The 22,834-nt window shown below is 33.6% G+C and overlaps 1 protein-coding gene across 1 annotated transcript in view; it reads left to right on the plus strand.

The window, feature by feature from the left end:
• LOC130442180 (zinc finger protein Gfi-1-like) overlaps window positions 1-22,834 on the plus strand; it is an 80,862-nt gene that overhangs the window by 41,941 nt on the left and 16,087 nt on the right. The window contains exons 3-4 of the mRNA XM_056776293.1: window positions 1,834-2,737; window positions 2,810-2,991. Of these exons, the coding sequence (XP_056632271.1) occupies window positions 1,834-2,737; window positions 2,810-2,991 (1,086 nt within the window). The remainder of the gene's footprint in view (window positions 1-1,833; window positions 2,738-2,809; window positions 2,992-22,834) is intronic.

Here is a 22,834-nt window from a genome sequence, read left to right on the forward strand (position 1 = left end):
AGCTCAGGTACTGGACTCTGTCCAATGAACTACCACCTGAGGAATATCGGAGAAACTCCCGACAGCTCTTGTCGCTTCAGGAAGGAACCAAAGGATGTCCCCCGACAACTCTTTTGTGAGTGAATACATAAACAACGACTACGGCAACAAATTCTTCAATTTCTACGATTGTGTTTTCCATAATATGATCTGTATCGTTAGCTGATAACTTTTTAAAAGCAGCCATCTGAGCTAAATGTTCCAAGCAAACAAAATATAATTTTCACAAAGTTATTTCGTCTTTTTTTGGTAAACATCCTCTTGTATCAAATCGTTCTTCATATTTTCCAATAAAACATAACGTCAAGGTATTGAGATACCCGGATGGAGACTGTTCCTCAGGAAATTACATTCGACCTCAGTTAAAGTATTTATAATAAAAATTCGTATGCCAGCGATAAGAAATGAAACTTTTTTGAGGTCCATAGCCCTCAATTTTGATTTAAGTTGGTGGTGATGTTGCCCTAGATGGTGGTATAGCTACTGATAGTTTGGATTGTTACTTCAACGATAACTAGTAAAAGAAAAAGTGCTGAAGCTCTAGCACACACTAAAAAAAAATTAAATATTTTTGAAATATGAGTAATTCGATTCACAAACACCTGATGACGCCAAACTTAGCAGATAATGCGACGTGCAGATTTTGTTACCTAGAGGACATTCTCTCGAAGTAGATCTCCACAGCAGAAGGTCTGGGTGCGTATCAAATAGAAGAGGAAGATCTCTCGCAATTACATCCAAGACTTTTTAAAAAGAATGGAGCCTCGGGGCTCCCCAGTATCGCAGCTAGAAAGGGGGATACATTTCAAAAAGATTTTAGAAAAGATTAGTCATGGATAAGTTGGAGGTGTTGTAGGTAAAGGTAAAATAGAATGAATATTCTTCATTTCAATAAATTATGTCTAAACTTTTGAGATTTATTCGAGAAAAAACGTATCCATCTGGCGGAAATAAATAGTTTTCATCGCTGATACCAAGCAAGCATACAATCAAGGGATTATATCTTTTTTATATCTACAACCCTTCATCTGTGACTCAACTAATCTCAAAATGATACCCTTTAACACTATGGTCTTTGCATTTAGAAAAGACAATCATCGAGGTAATGAACTTTTCTCTGTATTCAACATTTTATTTATGTTCGTGAATAAATTTATTCTCGGCTGCCTTGATCTAGAGGATTATAGAAAATTCAGATGAATTAACACGAGATAACAACTTTTTTTTTTGGGAAAGGAAAATATTATAAAAGTCTTCTAGAATATGGACCAAAAATCATTAGATTTGACGACTCTTAACGATGGTTAACGCGCTGTCTCATTGTATTCTCGCCCTATGAACTTTAGTGTTTGTTGCATGAGTTAAAACCAATCTTCCATATAGCCAAATATTTCTATGCGATCTATACTTATGTTCTCTGTAATATCCACCAACTTCTGGTTATGAATCGTTCTCAGTTCGTTCCTTATTATTCTAGTCAAAACTTTATCTTAATCTTATCATTTTTCCTATCTCTCCCATCTTCTTTATTTGATCCATTCACAATTTCTTCTTCTGTTGATATTACAGCGCTGTTCCAATCATTTGGCAACTGATTTTCTTCCCACAGGTTTGATACTTTTCGTGAATGTTCTGTATTTTTTTGCTATTAGTATGTAGTCTATTCAATCAACTGTTTATTCATATTTATCTTGCGTATCTTCATCATCCTACATCAAACTATGTGAAGCTAACAATTATATCTGCATCGTGATAAAATTTGGTTTTTTTATTAAAGTAACTTTTTCATTTCAGATCCTATAAAGTTTGGAATAAATCGTTTAGTTTCAAAATCGGACGACGAAGAAGAAAACAGTAACAATAACAATAATAACAACTCAAAACCTTACCACCACCGAGAAGATAGTTACTATAGCGGAGATGAGCGATCGTCTCCGAAATATACCAACCAAAGGTGGGGTCAAAATTCTCCGAGACCTTCCCCAAGTACCTCTCCAGAACTGGAAGTAGATTCCCCTGTACATTCTAGATCGAATTCCCCATTACTTAGACCAACTTCAGTGACGGAAATACAAAAGATGGATCCTTCGAGTAAAAAATCTGAGGCTTTTTCTGTCAGCGCCCTTTTACGGCCGGATAATCCAAAAAAAGCAGACAATCGTTGTATACAAGAAACAATATCAGTAACTAGGTCTTATCTTTATCCGCCTTTTATAGATTTTGTTAAAGATGCGCAACTGAAATCAGCGCAAGAATACAGTTCTCAATTTATACCTAGACATTTAGTCCCTTCTGGGTTTTTTCCTCACAATTTATATCCTCAAAAAGACGGCGAAGAAAGAAGTTTTCTGCCGAACCCCACTTCTCTTTACTTCAGCGCTATGGCTGCCGCGATGGCTTCGGGACAATCCCAACCGGGAAGTTATCCAACACCACCTTCAGCCGAAGAATTATATAGATTAAGGCATCATTTGATGAACAGTCCTTCTGGGGTGCATCCGCATCATCATCACTTTCTGATGCGGCCCGGTTTAATGCCCATTGGGGACGTCTACTCGTGTATAAAGTGCGAGAAGATGTTTTCGACACCGCACGGTCTAGAGGTACACGCTAGGAGGTCTCACAATGGCAAAAGACCTTTCGCTTGTGAGTTGTGCAACAAAACTTTCGGACACGAAATAAGCCTAAGTCAACATAGGTAAGTCATTGAATAATTTGTCCAATATAGAAAGTTAATAGTTTTTAAAATTATTTTTCTCTTTATTTCCAGAGCTGTGCATAATGTAGAAAAAGTTTTCGAATGCAAACAATGTGGGAAATCCTTTAAACGATCATCCACCTTATCGACTCATCTTCTTATCCATTCCGACACTAGGCCTTATCCCTGCCAATATTGCGGGAAGAGGTTTCATCAAAAATCTGATATGAAGAAACACACCTACATACATACTGGTAAGTTATCAGCACCTTCAAGACTTTCTTCGTGCGATGAATCAGTTATTAAACTTTGTTCATGATTCGATTAGACGTAGAGAACAAAACATCCAGTATTAATGGATTTGTTGGGGAGAATTTTTGGGAATTTATTTGATAGAGATAAGAAACGATCAATTCTTCAAATATATTTGTTTTTTTTTTGCTTTAATTTGCCTCCAAAAGCGTAAACACTTCTTCGTGTACCATTATATTTCCAATTAGGAGATTGGCTATCATCCATCATGATTTAGGATCTTGAATTCTGTGATGAAAGATCATAAAAGAATTAGATAATCAAATTTTTCTAGAAGAATTAGAAAGTAAGTCAATTTTGTGAAATTTTTGTAAAATAGCTTCGATAGCTCAATGGTCTGTGAGTACTGCTTATAACCTTATGCTGCCAATCATGACAGTGAGAATTTAACATGAAGTTCAGCTGATTGTTTCATTCAAGATCTCACCCTTGCAACATTATCTGTTTTGTACCATTTTTTAATGCGTTTCGATAACCAAGTTACCATCTTCAGAGACTGAAGAACCTTCTTCCGCGAAAATTAATTCCAGTGAACTTGGGAACTTGGCGGGAATCTTCACATTCATTCCTTGAGTACTAAACTATAGAGTGAGCTCTAAAAAATTAGCCCTTTGTCCCTTTTTAAGCTACTTTTACATCTAGCAATTTTAATGCTTTCAAATACATCCAACAATTTATTATTGGATTAATTTATCGTGATTATAGCAAACAGCGTGAGCAGCAATACTCGATTTTCCGGTCCGTCCATATTTGTGCTCTTTAAACCTGACTACAACGGATCTCTTAGTCTGCCCAATATACTTTCGGTCACAATCACCACAACTAATTTCATATAAACTCTTTTCCAAATTTGTTTTTTTTTAGATTTATAAACTAATTTGAATCCTACTCTGCTAAATATTTCTTCAAACCCTTTTGTATAAAGAGGATTGGAAGGTTGGGTTTGTTGTTGGGTTAGTAAAAAGTGGTTTCACACAGCGAATTGTAAATAGGTTAACCAATCGTCGTAGGTTTAAAAAATCCCTATGTGAAACCATCAGATGTAAGAGTAGTTTAAATAGGGACAAAGGGCCAATTAATTTTCGCGGGAGAAGGTTTATTGGTGGGAAACTTAAGTATAAAACATGTATAAACAATATAATTTCATTTATATCATTTTCATTTCTTCTGGGAATGGAAAAATACAATGAATTAATACTAATATCAAAATTTTTGTATAAATTATTTGTTTTACGTCCTTTATATAATCGAGTTGGAACATTGGAACTCTGATTAGTAATTCAACGAAAGATTTTTGACATAACGTTGGTCGAGAACGATCTAATTGCACAAATGTTGAACGGGGAACGCGAAACGGCTCGCGGAAGAGATGGAAAAATGCCGAAAAATGTTTCATTTCCTCTTAAAGCCCGGCTACGTGCTCGAAAACTAATTAGCGATATAAAAATCCGTCGAGACTTAAAAACAAATGAAAGTGCCACCGTGCACGCCCTTCCTAATTGATCCAGGGAACTGGAACTGAAAAAAGTGACACTCCGCATGCAGGGCTTTCACAATTAAGAATAAAAAAAAAGGAAATCTACTTTTCAGTAGGGTCGCAAACTGGAGTCGTTACAAACAATTGTGTGAATGACGAAGAAGAAATTGACCATCACACTACATCACTAGGGGTTGATGGGACAAAACGTATCAAGGAAATATAAACATTCGATTCAAAATTTTAGCCCAATCGAGTTTCTGCAATTATTCCAACACCACGCGCCCTCTTCGCACCCCTGTCTAAACTGTTCAGTGTAAAATATCTTAAAAAAGGTTCGTAGCGATGTTTTGCTCTAATCTTGACTCTATCCGTGGTTGACTCTGATACATTTTGAAACGATGTTTTGTTCCAAGTAAATGCTCGAATCGTTAAACGTTAAATTGAAAAAAACTCCGACTGAGTGCTATAAATTGTTGCAAGAGGTGTATGGGGAGAATTCTCTACCTCGTGCGCGTGTTTTTGAGTGGTGTAAGCGTTTTAGTAAGGACCGAGAGACCACTGAAGATGACCAGCACCCAGGTCGCCCTGTGACTGTTTCAACTCCAGAAATAGTGACCAAAATCAACCAAATTGAACATCCGGATAGAAAAATTTTACACAAGACAAAAGTCTGTGCGAAGTTGATGCCAAAAAATCCGATTCCTGACCAAAAGGCCTGCTCAGATTTCCTCGTAAGGTTAGAAAAAGATTTGCTTTGAAAGGGACCCGATTTGAGTCGATGGAAGAGGTAAAGCAAAAAACGGCAAAGCTCCTGAAGGCACTCACCAAAGAAGACTTCCAGCACTGCTTCGATCAATGGAAAAAACGTATGGAAAGGTGTGTGACGAATAAAGGGAAGTATATTGAAGGGGAGCATTCGAATGTAGAATAATTTTATTCGTAACCAATCTCTTCCATAGTATTTTCTAAAATGCTGGACATAGATCTCTCAACCTGGACATTTTGTTCGGTATTGGCACCTTGGATCCAGTTGGTATCCTTATCAAATCATCGGCAGTCGTCCTGTTTCTGTATGTATCATTGGGACACCACTTTAATATTTTCTTCGTTTACCTATTATCTGACAGTCTTGCGACATGGCCAGTCCAGTTCCATTTTAAATTTGTGACTCTTTTGCATCCGTAACTTTTGTTTTCTGCAGTTGTTCGTTTCGGGATTTCATCCCGTGTGTGTCTTGGTCAAAAATGTTTCGTTTAAAAATGAATACATGTCTCACCTTTACAAATGCAGCTCAGTTGGTCTGGCTTGAGCTGCTTAACGCATTTAGGATGTCCATATTTCGAGATATGAAGTCAGCGTTGTCATTTTGATTGATTTAAAAATTTGTTAAAACCAAATTCAGTATTTGGGACATTAAAACGCACAGGATTAAAAATCGAATTAACTACTATGTTAACCCAAATGTGTTCAGTATGTTCATCCAGTTCGGATTCTTAACTATCAAATATCTACAATTTTGGCGCAGATTTATTAGAAAATAGATTGTTTTTCACGAGAACTAGTTGATCTATAATTTTTTCACGAAATGCAATATTTCTTCAAGATCATTTTCCAGTAATTCCGAACTGCAAGGATACGATTTATGTGCTTCGAAATCTGCATTTTTGTTTATTATCTAAAAAACTGAGACTTTCTGTGAGCTTCAAGTTAATTAAATACGGTGAAAAACAGAATGTTCTCTCTCCAAAACTGAAAAGAAAAATGGGAAAGTGACGTATTTCTATTTCTTAAATCCAATGAATCAAGAACAGAAAAAACTAGGTTGGAATTTTCTAGTTTAGAAGATTCATTCTTTTGGTTACAATAGAAGAAAAGCAGGAAAGTTTTTTGGTTTTGGAAAAAAGCGTCCTGACTAACTAGACCATACCGAGTCTTCACTCTGTATCATTTAAGAAAAAAAGCTGTTTCTTTAGACACAATCAAAATTACCCTTCGAGAAATGCCAGCGCGATGGCAATTTTAAAAATGGACTTTTTCTTAATTGCGAAAAAAGTCCAATTATAAGAAGCTCACCGACGTTAATTGATTTGGTAACAAGAAAAGAATGTTCTGCTTTAAAATAATTATTATTTGGAGAGGGACTTGAGCCTTATTTATTATTTTGATGGAGTTTACGTGGTTCTGTTTATTTTTCGTGGAAATACGGACAGAAAAAAATTAAATTTGCTGTAATTAAACATTTTTGTTTTCTTTCCACACAAGTCACACAAATCATTCCCGTTTTTTTTTAATTATATAACAAAATAATTTAAATGTTTCAAGAATTTTGTTTTTTAATACGGTTACATACTGAAATAGATTTTCTCTAATTTCTCTCCTCCATCTTTTCTACCCACAATCTCCTTTCTGTGATATTTTTCTTTTGATATTCTTTCATCGTACTTTTTCATTAGATTTTCTCTAATTTCTCAAACTTTTTTATCCACACATCATCTTCTTTTATTTCCCAATTCTTATCCTATGTTATTTTTTCGTCTTATTTTTTTATAAATCTCGTTATTAGCTGTGCTTTCATTGTCCTTCGTGAGATTTTCTATAATTCTTTGTACTTCTTCATTTTTTCTACTCACCATCTCCTTTTCTTGTCCAGCTCTTTTCCTGTGTTAATTTTTTTCATTTCTTTCTTAAATGTATCATTTTAATCATTTTATAAGCTTCCATTGTCCTTTCTTCATTAGATTTTCTTTAATTCTTTGTACTTCTTCATTTTCTCCACTCACCATCTCCTTTTCTTATACAGTTCTTTTCCTGTGTTGATTTTTTTCATTTCTTTCTTAAATGTATCATTTTATAAGCTTCCATTGTCCTTCCTTCATTAGATTTTCTTTAATTCTTTGTACTTCTTCATTTTCTCCACTCACCATCTCCTTTTCTTATACAGTTCTTTTCCTGTGTTGATTTTTTTTGTTTCTTTCTTAAATGTATCATTTTATAAGCTTCCATTGTCCTTCCTTCATTAGATTTTCTTTAATTCTTTGTACTTCTTCATTTTCTCCACTCACCATCTCCTTTTCTTATACAGTTCTTTTCCTGTGTTGATTTTTTTCATTTCTTTCTTAAATGTATCATTTTATAAGCTTCCATTGTCCTTCCTTCATTAGATTTTCTTTAATTCTTTGTACTTCTTCATTTTCTCCACTCACCATCTCCTTTTCTTATACAGTTCTTTTCCTGTGTTGATTTTTTTCATTTCTTTCTTAAATGTATCATTTTATAAGCTTCCATTGTCCTTCCTTCATTAGATTTTCTTTAATTCTTTGTACTTCTTCATTTTCTCCACTCACCATCTCCTTTTCTTATACAGTTCTTTTCCTGTGTTGATTTTTTTCATTTCTTTCTTAAATGTATCATTTTATAAGCTTCCATCGTCCTTCCTCATTAGATTTTCTGTAATTTCTCAAACTTTCCACACATCATCTTCTTTGATTTCCCAATTCTTATCCTATGTTACTTTTTTGTTTTATTTTTTTATAAATCTCGTTATTAGCTGCACTCTCATCGTCTTCATTCGTGGGATTTTCTTTAATTCTTTGTACTTCTTAATTTTTTCTACTCGCCATCTCCTTTTCTTATCCAGCTCTTTTCCTGTGTTGATTTTTTTTGTTTCTTTCTTAAATGTATCATTTTATAAGCTTCCATCGTCCTTCTCCATTGGATTTTCTCAAACTTCTTTATCTTTTCTACCCACATTCTCCTTCATTTAATGAGGCATCTTTCTGTGATATTTTTCTTTTGATATTCTTTCATCGTCCTTCCTCATTAGATTTTCTCTAATTTCTCAAACTATTTCATTAACACATCATCTTCTTTGATTATCCAATTCTTATCCTATGTTACTTTTTTGTCTTATTTTTTTATAAATCTCGTTATTAGCTATGCTTTCTTCGTCTTTCCTCATTGGATTTTCTCAAACTTCTTTATCTTTTCTACCCACCATCTTCTTTTCTTATCCAGCTCTTTTCCTGTGTTGATTTTTTTTGTTTCTTTCTTAAATGTATCATTTTATAAGCTTCCATCGTCCTTCCTCATTGGATTTTCTCTAATTTCTCATACTTTTTAATCTTTTCTACCCACAATCTTCTTAATTTCTTCAGTAACTACGCTTTCATCGTTTTTCTCAACTGAATTATCTCTAATTTCTCAAACTTCTCTATATTTTCTATCCATCGCCTCCTTTATTTCTTCAGTTATCTTACTGTGTTAATTTTTCTTCTTTAATTTCCAATCTGGCGCGTTCTCATTGGATTGGATAGATAAGTAGATAAAAATAAGTAAAGGAATTTTGAGATTACTAAAAATTTCCAAACAACTGTTTCCAAATATATTATAGATAATTAAAATATAATGAAACTGCGATACATATATAAAAAAACGCGCAATGAATTTCTGATACATATTTATTGCTCCATATGGTCCCTAAAATCACATGTTATCCAAGAATGAGGGATCCGGTAGCATGTGGTAGGATGTTGGTACAAAACCCATTTGTTGCCTTAATTTTATTAGCACCCCTAATAATGACAAAAGCCTTGTCCCTTCCCGGCCAATATAAACGAATCGCCTTAGTATCAAATAGCAAAACGTAATGAGATTTCAAAAAATGTGCAACGTACGCATTTAGGGTGTGGATAAATTTGACACGACTCGTATTTTTTCTTTCTACAGTTGTTGAAATAATACGATTAAGAAAATGTTTATTTCAAAACAAAAAGAAAAACTGATAATCTATACTCGGACAGAGAAGACGATAAAAAGCACTAGATACAAATTTCGAAAAAGCTAAAAGTTTTGAGGGTGCTCAGTTTTTGTCCTGATAACATATTAAAAAAAAGTTTGCGGAGGTTTGATGTTTCGAAGTGATAGTTCCGAGAGGTAAAAGTATACGCAGTTGATAAGAAAATGTATGGAAGCTTTGAAACGAAAAAAATAATCGATTTTCTCTATTTTTTTCTTAAAAACCGCACTTTATCCGAAATGTATGAAAAAATCGAACTTTTGGCGTACATTTTGATACAATAAGTCTTTAAAAATTATTTAAATGATAGATGCTGAAAATGGTATGATTGAAAAACTATATTATGAAAATAGGAGGATTGTACCTGGCCTGACCTAGAAGACATTTCAAAAAGTACATATTAACTGAAAATTTGGACATGGGAAAGCTCCAAAGAAGGCAAAGACCGTTCCATATGTAGGCAAAGTCATGGTGTCGGTTTCTTAGAATGCGCGAGGCACAATTTTCCTCGACTATTTTGAAAAAGGTAAAACTATCAACGTTAAGAACTTATTGCAACGTTTGAGCGAAGAAATCAATCAAAAACGGCTGCATTCGGCTAAGAATAAAGTGTTGTTTCATTAAGACAATGCACCAGCTCATACAACTAAAATTCATTCTCATCTAAAACTTAAATTGCTACCCCATGCACCCTATTCGTCAGATTTAAGCCACTCGGACTATTTTTGGTTCCCAAACTTGAAAAAATGGCTCATTGGTCAAAGATCTTCCAACAATGAAGATTATGTCGGCATTTAATGGTTGTGTTGAAGATCTTGACGATTCTAATTATAAAGAGGGTATGAAACTATATATAAAGTAAAAATGACAAAAATGGTTGTATCAATGAAAAAATAGTTGAAAGAATAATTAAAAATGGTAATACTACAAATTTTGGGAGTTTTAAATTTTATCCCAGAAATAAGGAAAGCACAAAAAAGGTACAGACAATAACATATGCTATAAAAGATGTAAATTATGTATTTATAGGGACATAAATAGGAACAAGGGGATGAAAAATAGGCATGATAGTACCAATATACGAAAAATGTAGAGAAAAAGATGCAGAAACTACAGAGAAAGAACATATTGAAAGATATAAAGAAGTAAAGAATTCGAATGAAATAATATAGCACACAGACAATAGTTATTTGTATGCTTAGACCGCCAAATACCTTTTGATTGTACCTCCATGATAATTATTAATATTTATTGGATTTCCATACAATTTGTCGATGTGTTTGTGTCATCGAAGTGGAACTGTCAACTGTCAACATTGAAGTGGCTAGAGTCACTCCAGAGCGTTCCGAAAGTGTTTTGCAATACGGAACTGTCACTTTCACTATACGGAACATTCAAAACGCAACTTCAACGGTATGTAAATGAATACAGAACGAACAACTTTTAGATGGCGTCGTCTAAAAAAATATTTTGACAGTTCTTGACAATAAGTCAATGTCAAAGACAATGTCAAATTTGGAAGTAACGTTTGGTTTCGCGGCCGTTGCCCATTGCAAATTAAATCTCACGGACTGTGCTGAGTACTGACTTATTAGCCGAATTGATACTGAAAGACTATAAATTTGTACAAAACAATGATAACTATATAGTGACAAATGACTGATACTTAAGAAACCAAAAAAAAGAAAATGGGAGACGATCAAATGTTGTTATCAACTGTTGTTGTGTTTTATTTTATCCCATCCTCATTAAAGAACTTTTCTTGATTTTATTTGACACGTATTTTAAATATTCGCTGTTTTTGTCCCACGTTTATCAATAAAATATGACAAAATGTAATTTTTCAGTCCATCCACTTATATAAATCAAAGCTGTTACAGGATTTCAGGAAGAATTTCTATATCTATTTATAAATGAGTTTTTTTTTCGTTATGGTTCTCGTCATATCTTGAGATAAGCATATTTGCATATGTTTTAACAAAACTTGATATCATTGGTGGAAATATCATTCTTATCTACAAATTATGTTCATAGAATTATTTTGGTAACGCCAGATGCGCTAAGATGGCGATTATCTATCGAATCTAAATTCATTTTGAAAAACAGGTCAAAAATTCCATTCTCGACTCATTTCGATCTTTATCAAAATAAAACTTGTCATCGACGATTCGCATAATCACATAAAACAAAAAGAAAACTCTAGAACATGTAAAAAGGTGTGAGAAGTAGAAAACGTAAAAACAAACAATTAAAGCGACTAGAACTTCAGACGATGAGTATACAAGGCAAAACTCGAAAGGAAGTTATTAACACGTTGACTGCCAACTACGAGATAACTCGCTCGGTGTTTACTTGTCATTTTTGTGCAGCTACGATTACAAAAATCAATGCTGGCTTGCGTGAATAGAAAATTTATTAAAAAACGAACTTCTTAAAGCAATCATCCACCCAAAGGGCTGTTTTTTTTATATGCCGGACAGAAATAACGCGTGGTAGACTCTCTGCATAATGAAGCTCCTGCAATTTATTTTTTTTCCAAACTGGTTGAATCTCTTCTCCAATCAACGCGACGACGAATTCTTGATCCGCAAGTGTTGCAAGAAATTCATTCAAAAAAAATAAGTCCACCAGCGTTTGTACTGTAAAATTTGTCGTGTCCAATTTTATACCAAAAATAAATAGGATTTTGTTGAATTTCTGTCCACAAATTATAATTTGATGTTGTTGCTTGGGAATCATCGACATTATCTTCAGATTCGGAGACGACATCATCTTCACTAACACTTAAATTCTCAATAGGTTCATAATCGTTAACATCCTCGCCAAAAATTCCGTATAATTCGGAATCACTCAGATTTGCGTAGTCATTTTGAGTCAATGGTCTTTTCTTATCCATATTGGATTCTTGATTATTCAATTATAATAATAATAATTATAAAACAAAACACTCGAGGAATACGTAAATGTAACGCACTCGACAATTTCTGAGATACTACTGACGAATATGGACTACATTCGTAAAACCTTTTTTTAAAACACATTTTTTATACTTTACAAGATAACTATGCACTAGAATTTGAGTTTTTGATAATATAATGTAATTAAATCAAAATTCTGAACCTTGTCGTGGCAGTCAACGTGTTAAACAGCTAAAGAAATACAGGACATAGCACACAGAAACACAAATTCCGAAACAAATATATAAAAAGAACAACCCAGAATGAAGAAGACCTTTTAAACAGTTTAAACAATGAACAGACAGTTGCGTACTAGCCTACTAATATGAACATCCATGTTGACAGTTGACAGTTGACAGTTGACAGTTGACAGTTGACAGTTGACAATATAAAATAGAAAAACACATATAATAATTTGATTTGTGTTGCCAAACATACCAAAAGGTCGCGAGGGGATGCGATCTACGGTTATATCTAATCTAAAAACTTACCAAACAAATTTTTTACAACAAAAATCTTTTCGCGGGGAATCAATTCGATCGATTTATGAAAAATTATAATGAGACATTTATTTAGTAAACACAAACGATTTTTATAATTCGTTGGATTATGTTGTAAGTTTAATTTCTTAATAAACGAATTAATTTTGAGTTTATCACAAAACAACGAACGTTCAACACGTAAGAATTATTTTTTATTCGTTCTTCGGGGGTACTACCGCGCCTTTGTATCTAAAACAGCAATTATTTGGCTGGATCATTTTCTTCTTTTGCATTTCCGAAAGTGAAAATTCGCTTTTGCTTTAATGTATAGAAATTTTGGGAAACGCCCTGTACTATATATTCAACATGTTTTCTTAAACTCGGTTGAAGCTGCCTATCTCGAGTACGACTAGATTTGGGAGTGAGTAGGCCGCAAAGTTGTTAACAGTACAAAGTTATAACCCTACTCCTTGTTTAATTAGTAAATAATTTACTGGTGAGCCACGTCGGCAATTAATTACGGCCTTTCTCGACTAAGATACTGCAGCTGAAGGGGTGAATAGAATATTACGAAACTTTGTATTCCAATACCTGAGTAGATACATAGCCTAGTCGATTTAATAAACATCAATCTTGGAGAATCTCTGGAAAGATTAATTGAAGAAGCGGCACGCAATTTTCGTTTTATGGACGGTCTTTACAACTCACCAAGATCGAATTCATTTTGGTTTTTATTGAAAAAACATTTAGTAATACATAATTAATTTGTCTAATTGTTAATTATTTGGTAGTTTCTCGTTTTAAATTATTCTTATTTAGTGTTATCCAAATAATTTGAGATCAAATTGCTTAATCATTAAAAAATACAAACTTTTGGGAAAAATCAATCTACATACTGTACAGAATCTACAAAACTTTGTTTATTCTTTCATATTTCAAGCTTACTCCTTCCAAAATTTTGCCATTTTTTTATAAAACAAAACATAGTTCAACCATTCGTCTCAAGTCTCATATTTCAATTTTTCCTTTTCCCGAATCCTTGGTTTTATCTACATTATCAAGGAGGAGAATCCTTTTTTACAAAGTTTTTTTACTATATTTTCAATCAATGCAGAAAATTTGGAAAATATTCTCTCTTTTTTGACGTTACAAGCTTACTTGCACTGTACTTCTAAAATAAGTTGCTTAGTTGAGTTACATATTTTCTTTAGCTCTCTCTCCATTTATTTTTGTCTCCATCTTTTCCAATTCCGAGTTTCCTTTGAGCTCCTCATGCTATTTTACTTTTCCTTCGTTATATTGGGCCCGACTATCTCAGTTGTCATTCTTATATTTGTTTCAACTTTAGATTCAATTCATGTTTATACAAATTTCTTTTCTGTTTTAAGTGTATCTATTAAGGTCGATTCATAAACTTGTGTTTCCGTTTGACGTTGTCGTTTGCGGGTGACGTTTGACGTTCGTAGCAAATTGTACAACCTTTTCATGAACTTGACGTTGCTACCGTTAACCAACATCACTCTCTAACGTCATACGTCAAAATCACGTGACAAACACAAACCGATGTGATCAGCTCTTTTCTATCTATTTAAATTTTGGACTTTTTCTATATTTTCTGTATGTATTATTTTGTTTCTTGTTCATTTTCATAATCTTGTTTATCTTCATTGTAATCGTTTGTAGTGCCTGCTTGATTTTATTACAAATTCGTAATCACTATCACATCCGCATAATACACTACTGATGTTAAATTTACAAGTTTTCTATCCACTTCTTTGTCTACTATTATTATTATTATTTACCCCTGTAGTATTTCTTTTTGTTAACTCTTGTAATTATCAATGTTTTTGTCTATCTATCACTTTTATTTCACTTCGGTGAAATCAGGTGGCGTGGATTCGAGTAACTCTTCATCGCTGATGTTTTCTTTTTTATCATCATTTATTTTTATTCATTAATTTAGACAAAACTTCGGATAAAACGAATAATTTCAGAAAATTAAAAATTTAAGGTTGTTCAAAATCATCGAAGTGAAACTGTCAATTGTCAACTGTTAAAGTTGTCTACTCCAGAGCGTCCCGAAAGCGTTTTGCAGTACGGAACTGTCACTTTCACTACACGAAACACTCAAAACGCAACTTTCGGTATGTAAATGAATACAGAACGAACAACTATCAGATGGCGTCATCTAAAAAAGGTTTTTGTCAAGTCTATGTATAGTAATGTATATTTCCGTTTATCCTTATAACTTTTGATCATGTATATCCAATAATATCGTCGATTTTCACTCTATTTCCTTTAAATTCAAACTTCGGTTTTTCTAATCTATGTTTTATTGTTTCCTTTAACCCACATAAGTGATTAAAACATTATCCTTTTTTAAAAAAGAAAACAGTATACATCCCAACCATTATATCAATATTTACAGACCAACACGCACCTTCTTTCACTAACAACCCGTCAAAATGTTAAAAATACCGATCGTCAGTCACCCGTAGCCCACCAGACGCCCAGCGAGTGCCTCTCTTAGTCCATTAGTGGCACACTCTTCAACAAAAGAGCATCGCGTGGTCGATGGGGATCCCCGCGGTGTAGAGTTACGTGATAGGATCACCCCTTGTTCTCCTATGTATTAGGCCAGTACTACAAGATCACAAATTCACTTTTAAAGTAGGGTAAGGTCCAGCTTTTATGGACTAAGACCTTTCAAATAAAAGTATTGTATCAGAAAACGATGACGAATTTTTTCCATGTTTACAAATTCATGATTGATGACTGCCAAACAAATTCTAAGCGACGCCATCAAACTTGAAACATATTCTGTATAGATTGCGGTATTTTACAAGCAACTACCGCCATCTCTAGGTCAGGCCAGATACTTTAGGAACCATCTTCGTATTTGTATCCAAACGAAGAGAGATTACATCTCTTTGAAATCCACACACTACTCAGTGATAGTCCAATTGACATTAAATTTTTCTTTGTGTAACAACTGGCCTAGAATTATCTGTTCGTTCGATATAAAAATGACAACGTAGCTGTAACCATCCTCTGGCAAAATGACCCTTAGCTTAAGAACTGTTACGTATTAAAATCGCTTGTTAGAATCTCGACCGAAGGTTTGTTTTACTACTCGGGAAAAATCCCTTTATTAGCAGGCGAGATTAGGAAAAGGCAATAATTATATTAGTATTGAATTGTAATACGCCACCGCAGCTGATTCTCACGCTTCTACCCAATTACGATTATTGCTTCTCGGATGTCAATCGGAACAATTTTATTTAATCCTGCAGGACTGAAATTTAATTTCACTATAATCGTCCTCCGCTACCATCAAACTAAATTGAATTAAGATATTATATTTCGTTTAAGTTAGAAAATTTCTAATCGTAATTTTTTCCATTTCCCCCAACAAAGATTTAATTCCTTAATAGAAGCACTTCTTAACCAATTTTCAACTTTAGTACGTCCTGTATATATATATATAAACCAACTGCATAACAGGAATTTCGAAAAACCTCCGCCAAAGTGATTGAAGTTTGAATGTGTAAATCATAATACGATACCACTAACCAGAATTATTTTTGAAACAATTTCAAATCGAATTTATTACAAAAATCCTTTTCAAAATTCTCTCCATTATAACTAATAGATATGTCCAATTAGTATTTCCATTAACGAAACATTTTGTATACTTACTCATTTATAAAAATGACTGTCTGGTCCATTCTCGTTTATTTTTTGACCTTTCCAATGCTGTGGAATGAGTGTCCTTTCATATGTATAAATAAGAAAAGTTTGACAAGGTCAGGTCAGGAGAGTACGTGGGAAAGCGATCCAAATCATTTTTATCAAATACTGGTTGAATTAAGTATCCAGAGAATATACGAAGATAATATAAGGAAAACTGAAGCAACCCGTGATTGATCTAATGGGTTTACTGCCGCGAGAAACCTACACCATAAGCGTTCCATCTCACCAACGCTAATCCAGATCTATTTGGTGCTGACACTTAAGATTTTGAAGCGGAAATATGACAGTGTATCACTTAGCAAACCGTGGATGAAGCTAAAACAAATATACATCATAAACTGGTTGAATTAAGGGTCCAGGGAATATACGAAGATAATATAAGAAAAACTGAATCAACCCGTGATTGATCTAATGGGATAATTGCCGCGAGAAGCCTACACCATAAGCGTTCCATCTCACCAACGCTAATTCAGATCTATTTGGTGCTAACACTCAAGATTTGGAAGCGGAAATGCAATCGGATGGGAATAAATCTGAGTAAGACATCGACCTAAAGGACGGGAAATAAATAGAACAATATAAGGAGTAAAAAAAAAGCAATTTCGATGGCCACCAAACAACGAATATATAAAGCGTTGTTACATATGGCAGCAATCCACGAAAAAAACGCTAAAGATGACCGAAGTGGACTTTAGGGGGAAAGCAGAAGGAAGAGGATAAGGAATGACAGAATAAGGGAGGTAATAGGAGCCAGACACATGACAATCGATGACGTCAAAACCCAACAGGTGATCTGGTTGTTAAGTTGACATTATAAGGAAAAAGGAGAAGAGAAAGACTACGAGAAAGCTGGAGAGTAAACTCACAGAATACCTATGGTACGATGGGAATAGTTGGTGGTTAGAAAATGGAAGACGTTGGAAAACGTTATAAACCGATACTAGCGTATACATCATCGGAGTGTAAATTAATCGAGTGTTATATCTTGAATTTTGTTTTTCTATAAAAAAAATGATCAAAATAATTCGTAAGGTTTGAAAATTAATATTGAAATTGACGTTAGACATAAATATTAAGTTATTATATTCACATATTTTGATATAATTATAACAATAAATTGACATCGCCACCACATCGACTAATTTATTTCAAGTTGGAAAATTATTTCGTTTCCATTAATAACAATAAGTGGAACAGCGTTAACGCACATATATTTGAGGGTTTGCGACGTCAAGTGTTTTGTTTTTTCGCCCCTCATAACTCAGCTGTGCGCCACTCTTTGTCATTCCGATGTTTATTTTGAACAGGTTGGTCAAGTGCTCCCAAAATATACTATACCACTCGTATATTGTTACTGTAAGTACGGTCTGTTAAGATTTTTTTAGGACACCATTCTCACGTTCTGTCTTTCATAAATTTTTCGAAGTGGTCCCATAAGGAAAATATTATAATTGGGGGAGATGGGATCTATTCGGAAAAAGGGTCCAGACAGATATTTTTCTAGGGGAAATTAGACTCAAAAACTTATCCGGAAATGTATACAAAATGAATATTAATCTTCAAATTGATTGTATAACCGTACTAACTGTTACTTTAATCTATTAAACAATGGTTACTACACCATAATTACTTACATCTGCATTAACACCTTGTTGGTTGCATTAAATGATGAAATACTGAATCTGGCGTATGCCGATTTTGCTCAAAACTTTCTTTCCTCATGTATTGTTACTTCTCAATCTCCAATATACACGCTTCGTGTCAGATTTCGCCAAAAAAGTTAGGTTATGTTAGGTTAGGTTATGTTAGGATAGGTTAAGTTAGGTTAGGTCAGTTAAGGCACATTCGGAACATTCCTAGATTCATCAGAGAACGGAGAGAACTAAAAAAAGCTCCCACAACGTTCTTTGCATCATGAGCAGTTGCCATATCTAGCAAAACACAAAATTTCTTTATATTTTATGTACTGTAATAATTTAAATCTAACACAATTTTGTTCATATATTTTGGCGTTTACAGAATTTCCAGTATGGAAATATGGAAATATGAATCGTCTTCGATAATAATTTCCAAACTTTTAGCTGGCGAAAAATCGTTGTCACTGAGACTTTTGTTCCATTTGTTGCTCCCCAGAATATTTGGATGTCTATTTTCTTAAAAATGTTTCTTAACGATTTTCAATTTTCACAAACTGACTCCCAGTTTTCCGCTAACCGCTTTAACCAAAGCCTGATCTGCCTGATCCCGACTTCAATATAAATACCTCTCCCAATAAGCCGACAGATATCGTAAATTGTTTGTCTGGCTATTCCCATTCTTACAAATTTATTAACCTTGAACGATTTCTTAAGATCTTGATCTCATTTTCTTTTAGATTTTCCATACTTGAAACTGAACTTCTAAGAAAAACGTATTGTTTATATTGATTCTATACTATTGTTACCAACTCGTCCACGAAGCCGGTCCTTTCTCGTTTTAATATAATTCTAAAATTTGGCGGATTCGCGACGCTGTTGATACGCCTTTTTCATAAACTTTTTATAAACTTTTTCTTCATTTATTTTTGTTTGTTTACTTCCTGGAATTCTAGAAATGTCGTTTCTAATATAAATTCGAGCTTGTTTAAGAGCGAGAAATAGTTTATAATTCAAAGTAATAATGAAAGGAATCACATAGAAAAGTAACCCGTGAATTGAAATAAATTATTAGTTGAGTATTAGTGATAAGTTAGTTAAGTGTAGTGTAAGTGTTTAAATAAATTAATAGTTGAAAAACAGTCTAAATAAATTAGAAAATGAGAGAAACAGTCTCTTTGGCGTCTTCAATAGCTCTTTTCGGATATAACTATATATTCATCAAGCCAGATTTTTGAAAAGGTTTTTACTTCTTAGACCAGAAGCTTCTGAAGGTAATATTAAAACAAATATTTCTTACATGTGGATCTTAAGTATGTAGCAAATCGGTCAAATTCTTGGGCTAACTGGCAAATCAACCTCTCCTTTGGTCTCCTCATAATTCATGATTATTTCTGGTTTCTTAGTGTCATTATTCTGCCAAAAGACTATCAGCAGAATGAACACACGAATTATTGTGGAGATTTTTAACAAGCAAACAACGAATAAGGACCCGAAGGTTGAAACTGTGCTTTAAGGGGATGAATGTCAGCTAAAATAAATTTGTAATTTGAAATTACCAATAATAACCAAAGCATTTGTCTGTTGGTGTTGCGCCCAGCGAAGGGCTAAGGGAGGTGGAAAAGAATAAAAGTTGTACGCTTTCCAAAAGTCAAACATCTGGTAAAAAAAAGTCCTAGCTCCTGGTGGAAGGTTGAGGCATGAATATGGCCTGTTAATTAGAAGCGAGCCGTGGTTTTCTCCATTAATTCATATTACCAATGTGCAATCTCATCAAGAAGAATATCTTGTTCTGTAACAGATCCGTTTCTATGAATTTATCGCCTTGGAACGGAAACAACGATGTTGAAGATAGTTTAGGTTTATAAAACAAATTATTATCAAATGATGTACTACTTTCAATGTATTTCAAAATCGAGATTAAATTAAAAAGTCTCTTCGTTATAATTTGGCTACTAATGTCGTAACAAGAAACTCGTTAAAATTAGCTAAAGAAGGAGATCGCGGATTTTCCTCCGTCTGCAGCAGCTTGTAAGATGAGAAAATCATCACGTAAAGTGCATAGCAATAACCGCTTAAAACGAGCTAAAATCTGCCGCCCTTTTCGACGTTCAACCCTCTTTCCAGTAATAACCGTAAATTCTATTAAAACATAACCACGGCGAGAAATCTGCCGCCATTACTACGATGCTTCCGGAACCGTCTGTTTTATATCCCAAAAGGAAAAATACAATAATCAGGACCGAATCAGAGCCAGAACAATTAAAAGGAAACGTGATTGTATTGAATAGTAAATAAGTCTACCATTATAACACTTTCCAAAGACTTGTTTTTTTATTTTTAAGAATTATTTTGCTAAATCAAATAAGATAACTTTGACAGGATTTATTACATCATCAGAAAAATTACTTAAATTTTTTAGTTTCGTGGTAGATAAATTTCAGTTCTTTCTAATTGATTATGCACTCATTGTAGGAAGTTAAATTCGAAAAATTGACATACCCAGTATATTATCACGCAATAATTTCAATTTTGGTATCCTAAAACTGTTCCCAAAATTCATATATAATGGTCAAATGTAATAAAAATCGATTTTCTTTTAATTTTTTGTAAATATCTCGTTTTCTATGAATTTTTCGCTATTTGCATGACATATCAAAATTGTAGAAAATTTAATTCTCTACAACTTTGGTGAGTAAAATTTTTCTATATCTTGAACTATTTTCGAGATACAGGACGGAGAACACGCGGTCGAAGAATCATGTGCAATCAACTAATAGTCCCGATCAAAAACTCGTAATATTTAGGTTATACATTATTACTACATATATAATTAACATTTTTTTTGGTTAATTATCTATTTTTAATTAAGTGTCAATTTATTTATTAACACCTGTCCATGTAATTAAAAATTGTCGAGGAAAATACCTAATTTATACTAATGACTTTCTTTATAAAATTTTAATTAACGTCGTTATGAAAAATGTCATTTTATAGCTTCATTATTGTCAATATTAATAAGAACAAGTTCTAGTTTCAATTCTCTTCTTCTTCATCATCATCATCAACGTCGTCATCGTCTCGTTGTTGCAGGATTTCAAGTTCTTCTTCATTACCGTCATTTGTCATTCATAATTTCATGGTTCGAAGGTTCTATCATCATTAATATCGGTCTGAAATGGTAAAGCATTGAGATAAGCTCGTCCATTACACTGGTCGCAAGCTAGATAGCACTGGAACTTGCATCCACATCATAATCCACAACCAATTTGTAGTTACAGAATATTGTATTGAGTAATTCACCTGGAGCAGATTGTAAAATAGTCATTGTAAGTTCCAGGAATTCGTTACCATTTCTGGGGTTCTAAATGATGCCCTAGCTAAGTTTGAATTTGATAATAAACTCGATTAGAGGCGAGTTCCTCCACTCTTTGGTGAAATATTTGATATTAGACTTTGTTGACTTGACTTATAGTGAATAACGGACATGATCCCACTCTAAGTTTTCTACATCAAATGCTGCGACTAGTTGATCCGAATTAGGCAATTTCTGATATTAAAAACGATTTTTTTCTTTTTTTTTTTTTAAAGAGCGCAGTTGTTGTTAGAACCACTTGATTGGTTTAGAAACAAAATGTGGATATTTATGAGGATATTTATCCAAACATTTGATGGAGTATATTTCAGTTTTTAAATTTGTCGTTGATATTACATGATTCTTTGCTATCCGCCCTCTATATTTCGCCTTATTTGGAAAATTGAGTTCCTCCTGGTTTGAGTTGAGATCAGTTTCCAAAGAACTGGTTTCATCCACCTCCTAAACAATCTATTATGCCCTTATTGAGTCGTATCTCCGATATGCCCTTCCCTTCTGGGGTACATGTGATGTAACTCAATGTTGAAACTACAAAAGAGAGCTGTTAGATATTTGCTCGGACTAAACAGCAGGGACTTCATCAAAAGATTAAGAATTCTGACTCTTTGCCTAAATCGTGAGCACGCTTCTGCAATTTCAGAAAGATCCACTTAGAAACGCGGACCTTTACCTATTTCACGATCAAAAATTAGTTAAAGGCTCAATATTTTACAATGCAAAAAATGCACAATCACTTTCCAATTGAAATCAAATGATCTATTGCAGCTTTTCGTAATAATTTGAGGGCATATTTACTGAAAAGTGTCTCCTACTATTATTACCCATTGAAATTTTATTTTATTTGTGTTTTTATTATTTTCATGTTTATTATTTAGTTTTTACAAGGTTTTGTCTACAAATTGTAACAATTTTTTGACAATAACGCATTTCTCTATTTATTTATCTCAAAAACAGCCTAAGTTATGAAAAAATGTACTCGTCAAAAACTGGTAGAGCTTTCATGGTGCTCCATTGGACTACCATTGGTTCCAGCATCTGAAAAATGATGTTAAGCAAACTTTGTGTGTGAAAGGAAATGATTTGGAAGCAAGTCCATCAGCCACAGAATTTTTCAACGATTCTAAATAAATAGATCAAAAGTATTTCGGTAATCTATGCTTAGAAGGTGTGTGAGGTTCAAAGGTAGCCAGTTGTTATGTTTGACAAAATTGGAGAGGTATCTCCATAACCAATCCTCATTCCAAAGATACTTGCTGACTTTAATTTTGGAGTTGTGTATTTGAAAGTTCGGAGGTGAGGATGAGGTAG

This window comes from Diorhabda sublineata, chromosome 3, assembly GCF_026230105.1.
Source record: "Diorhabda sublineata isolate icDioSubl1.1 chromosome 3, icDioSubl1.1, whole genome shotgun sequence".
Taxonomy (NCBI): Eukaryota; Metazoa; Arthropoda; class Insecta; order Coleoptera; family Chrysomelidae; genus Diorhabda; species Diorhabda sublineata.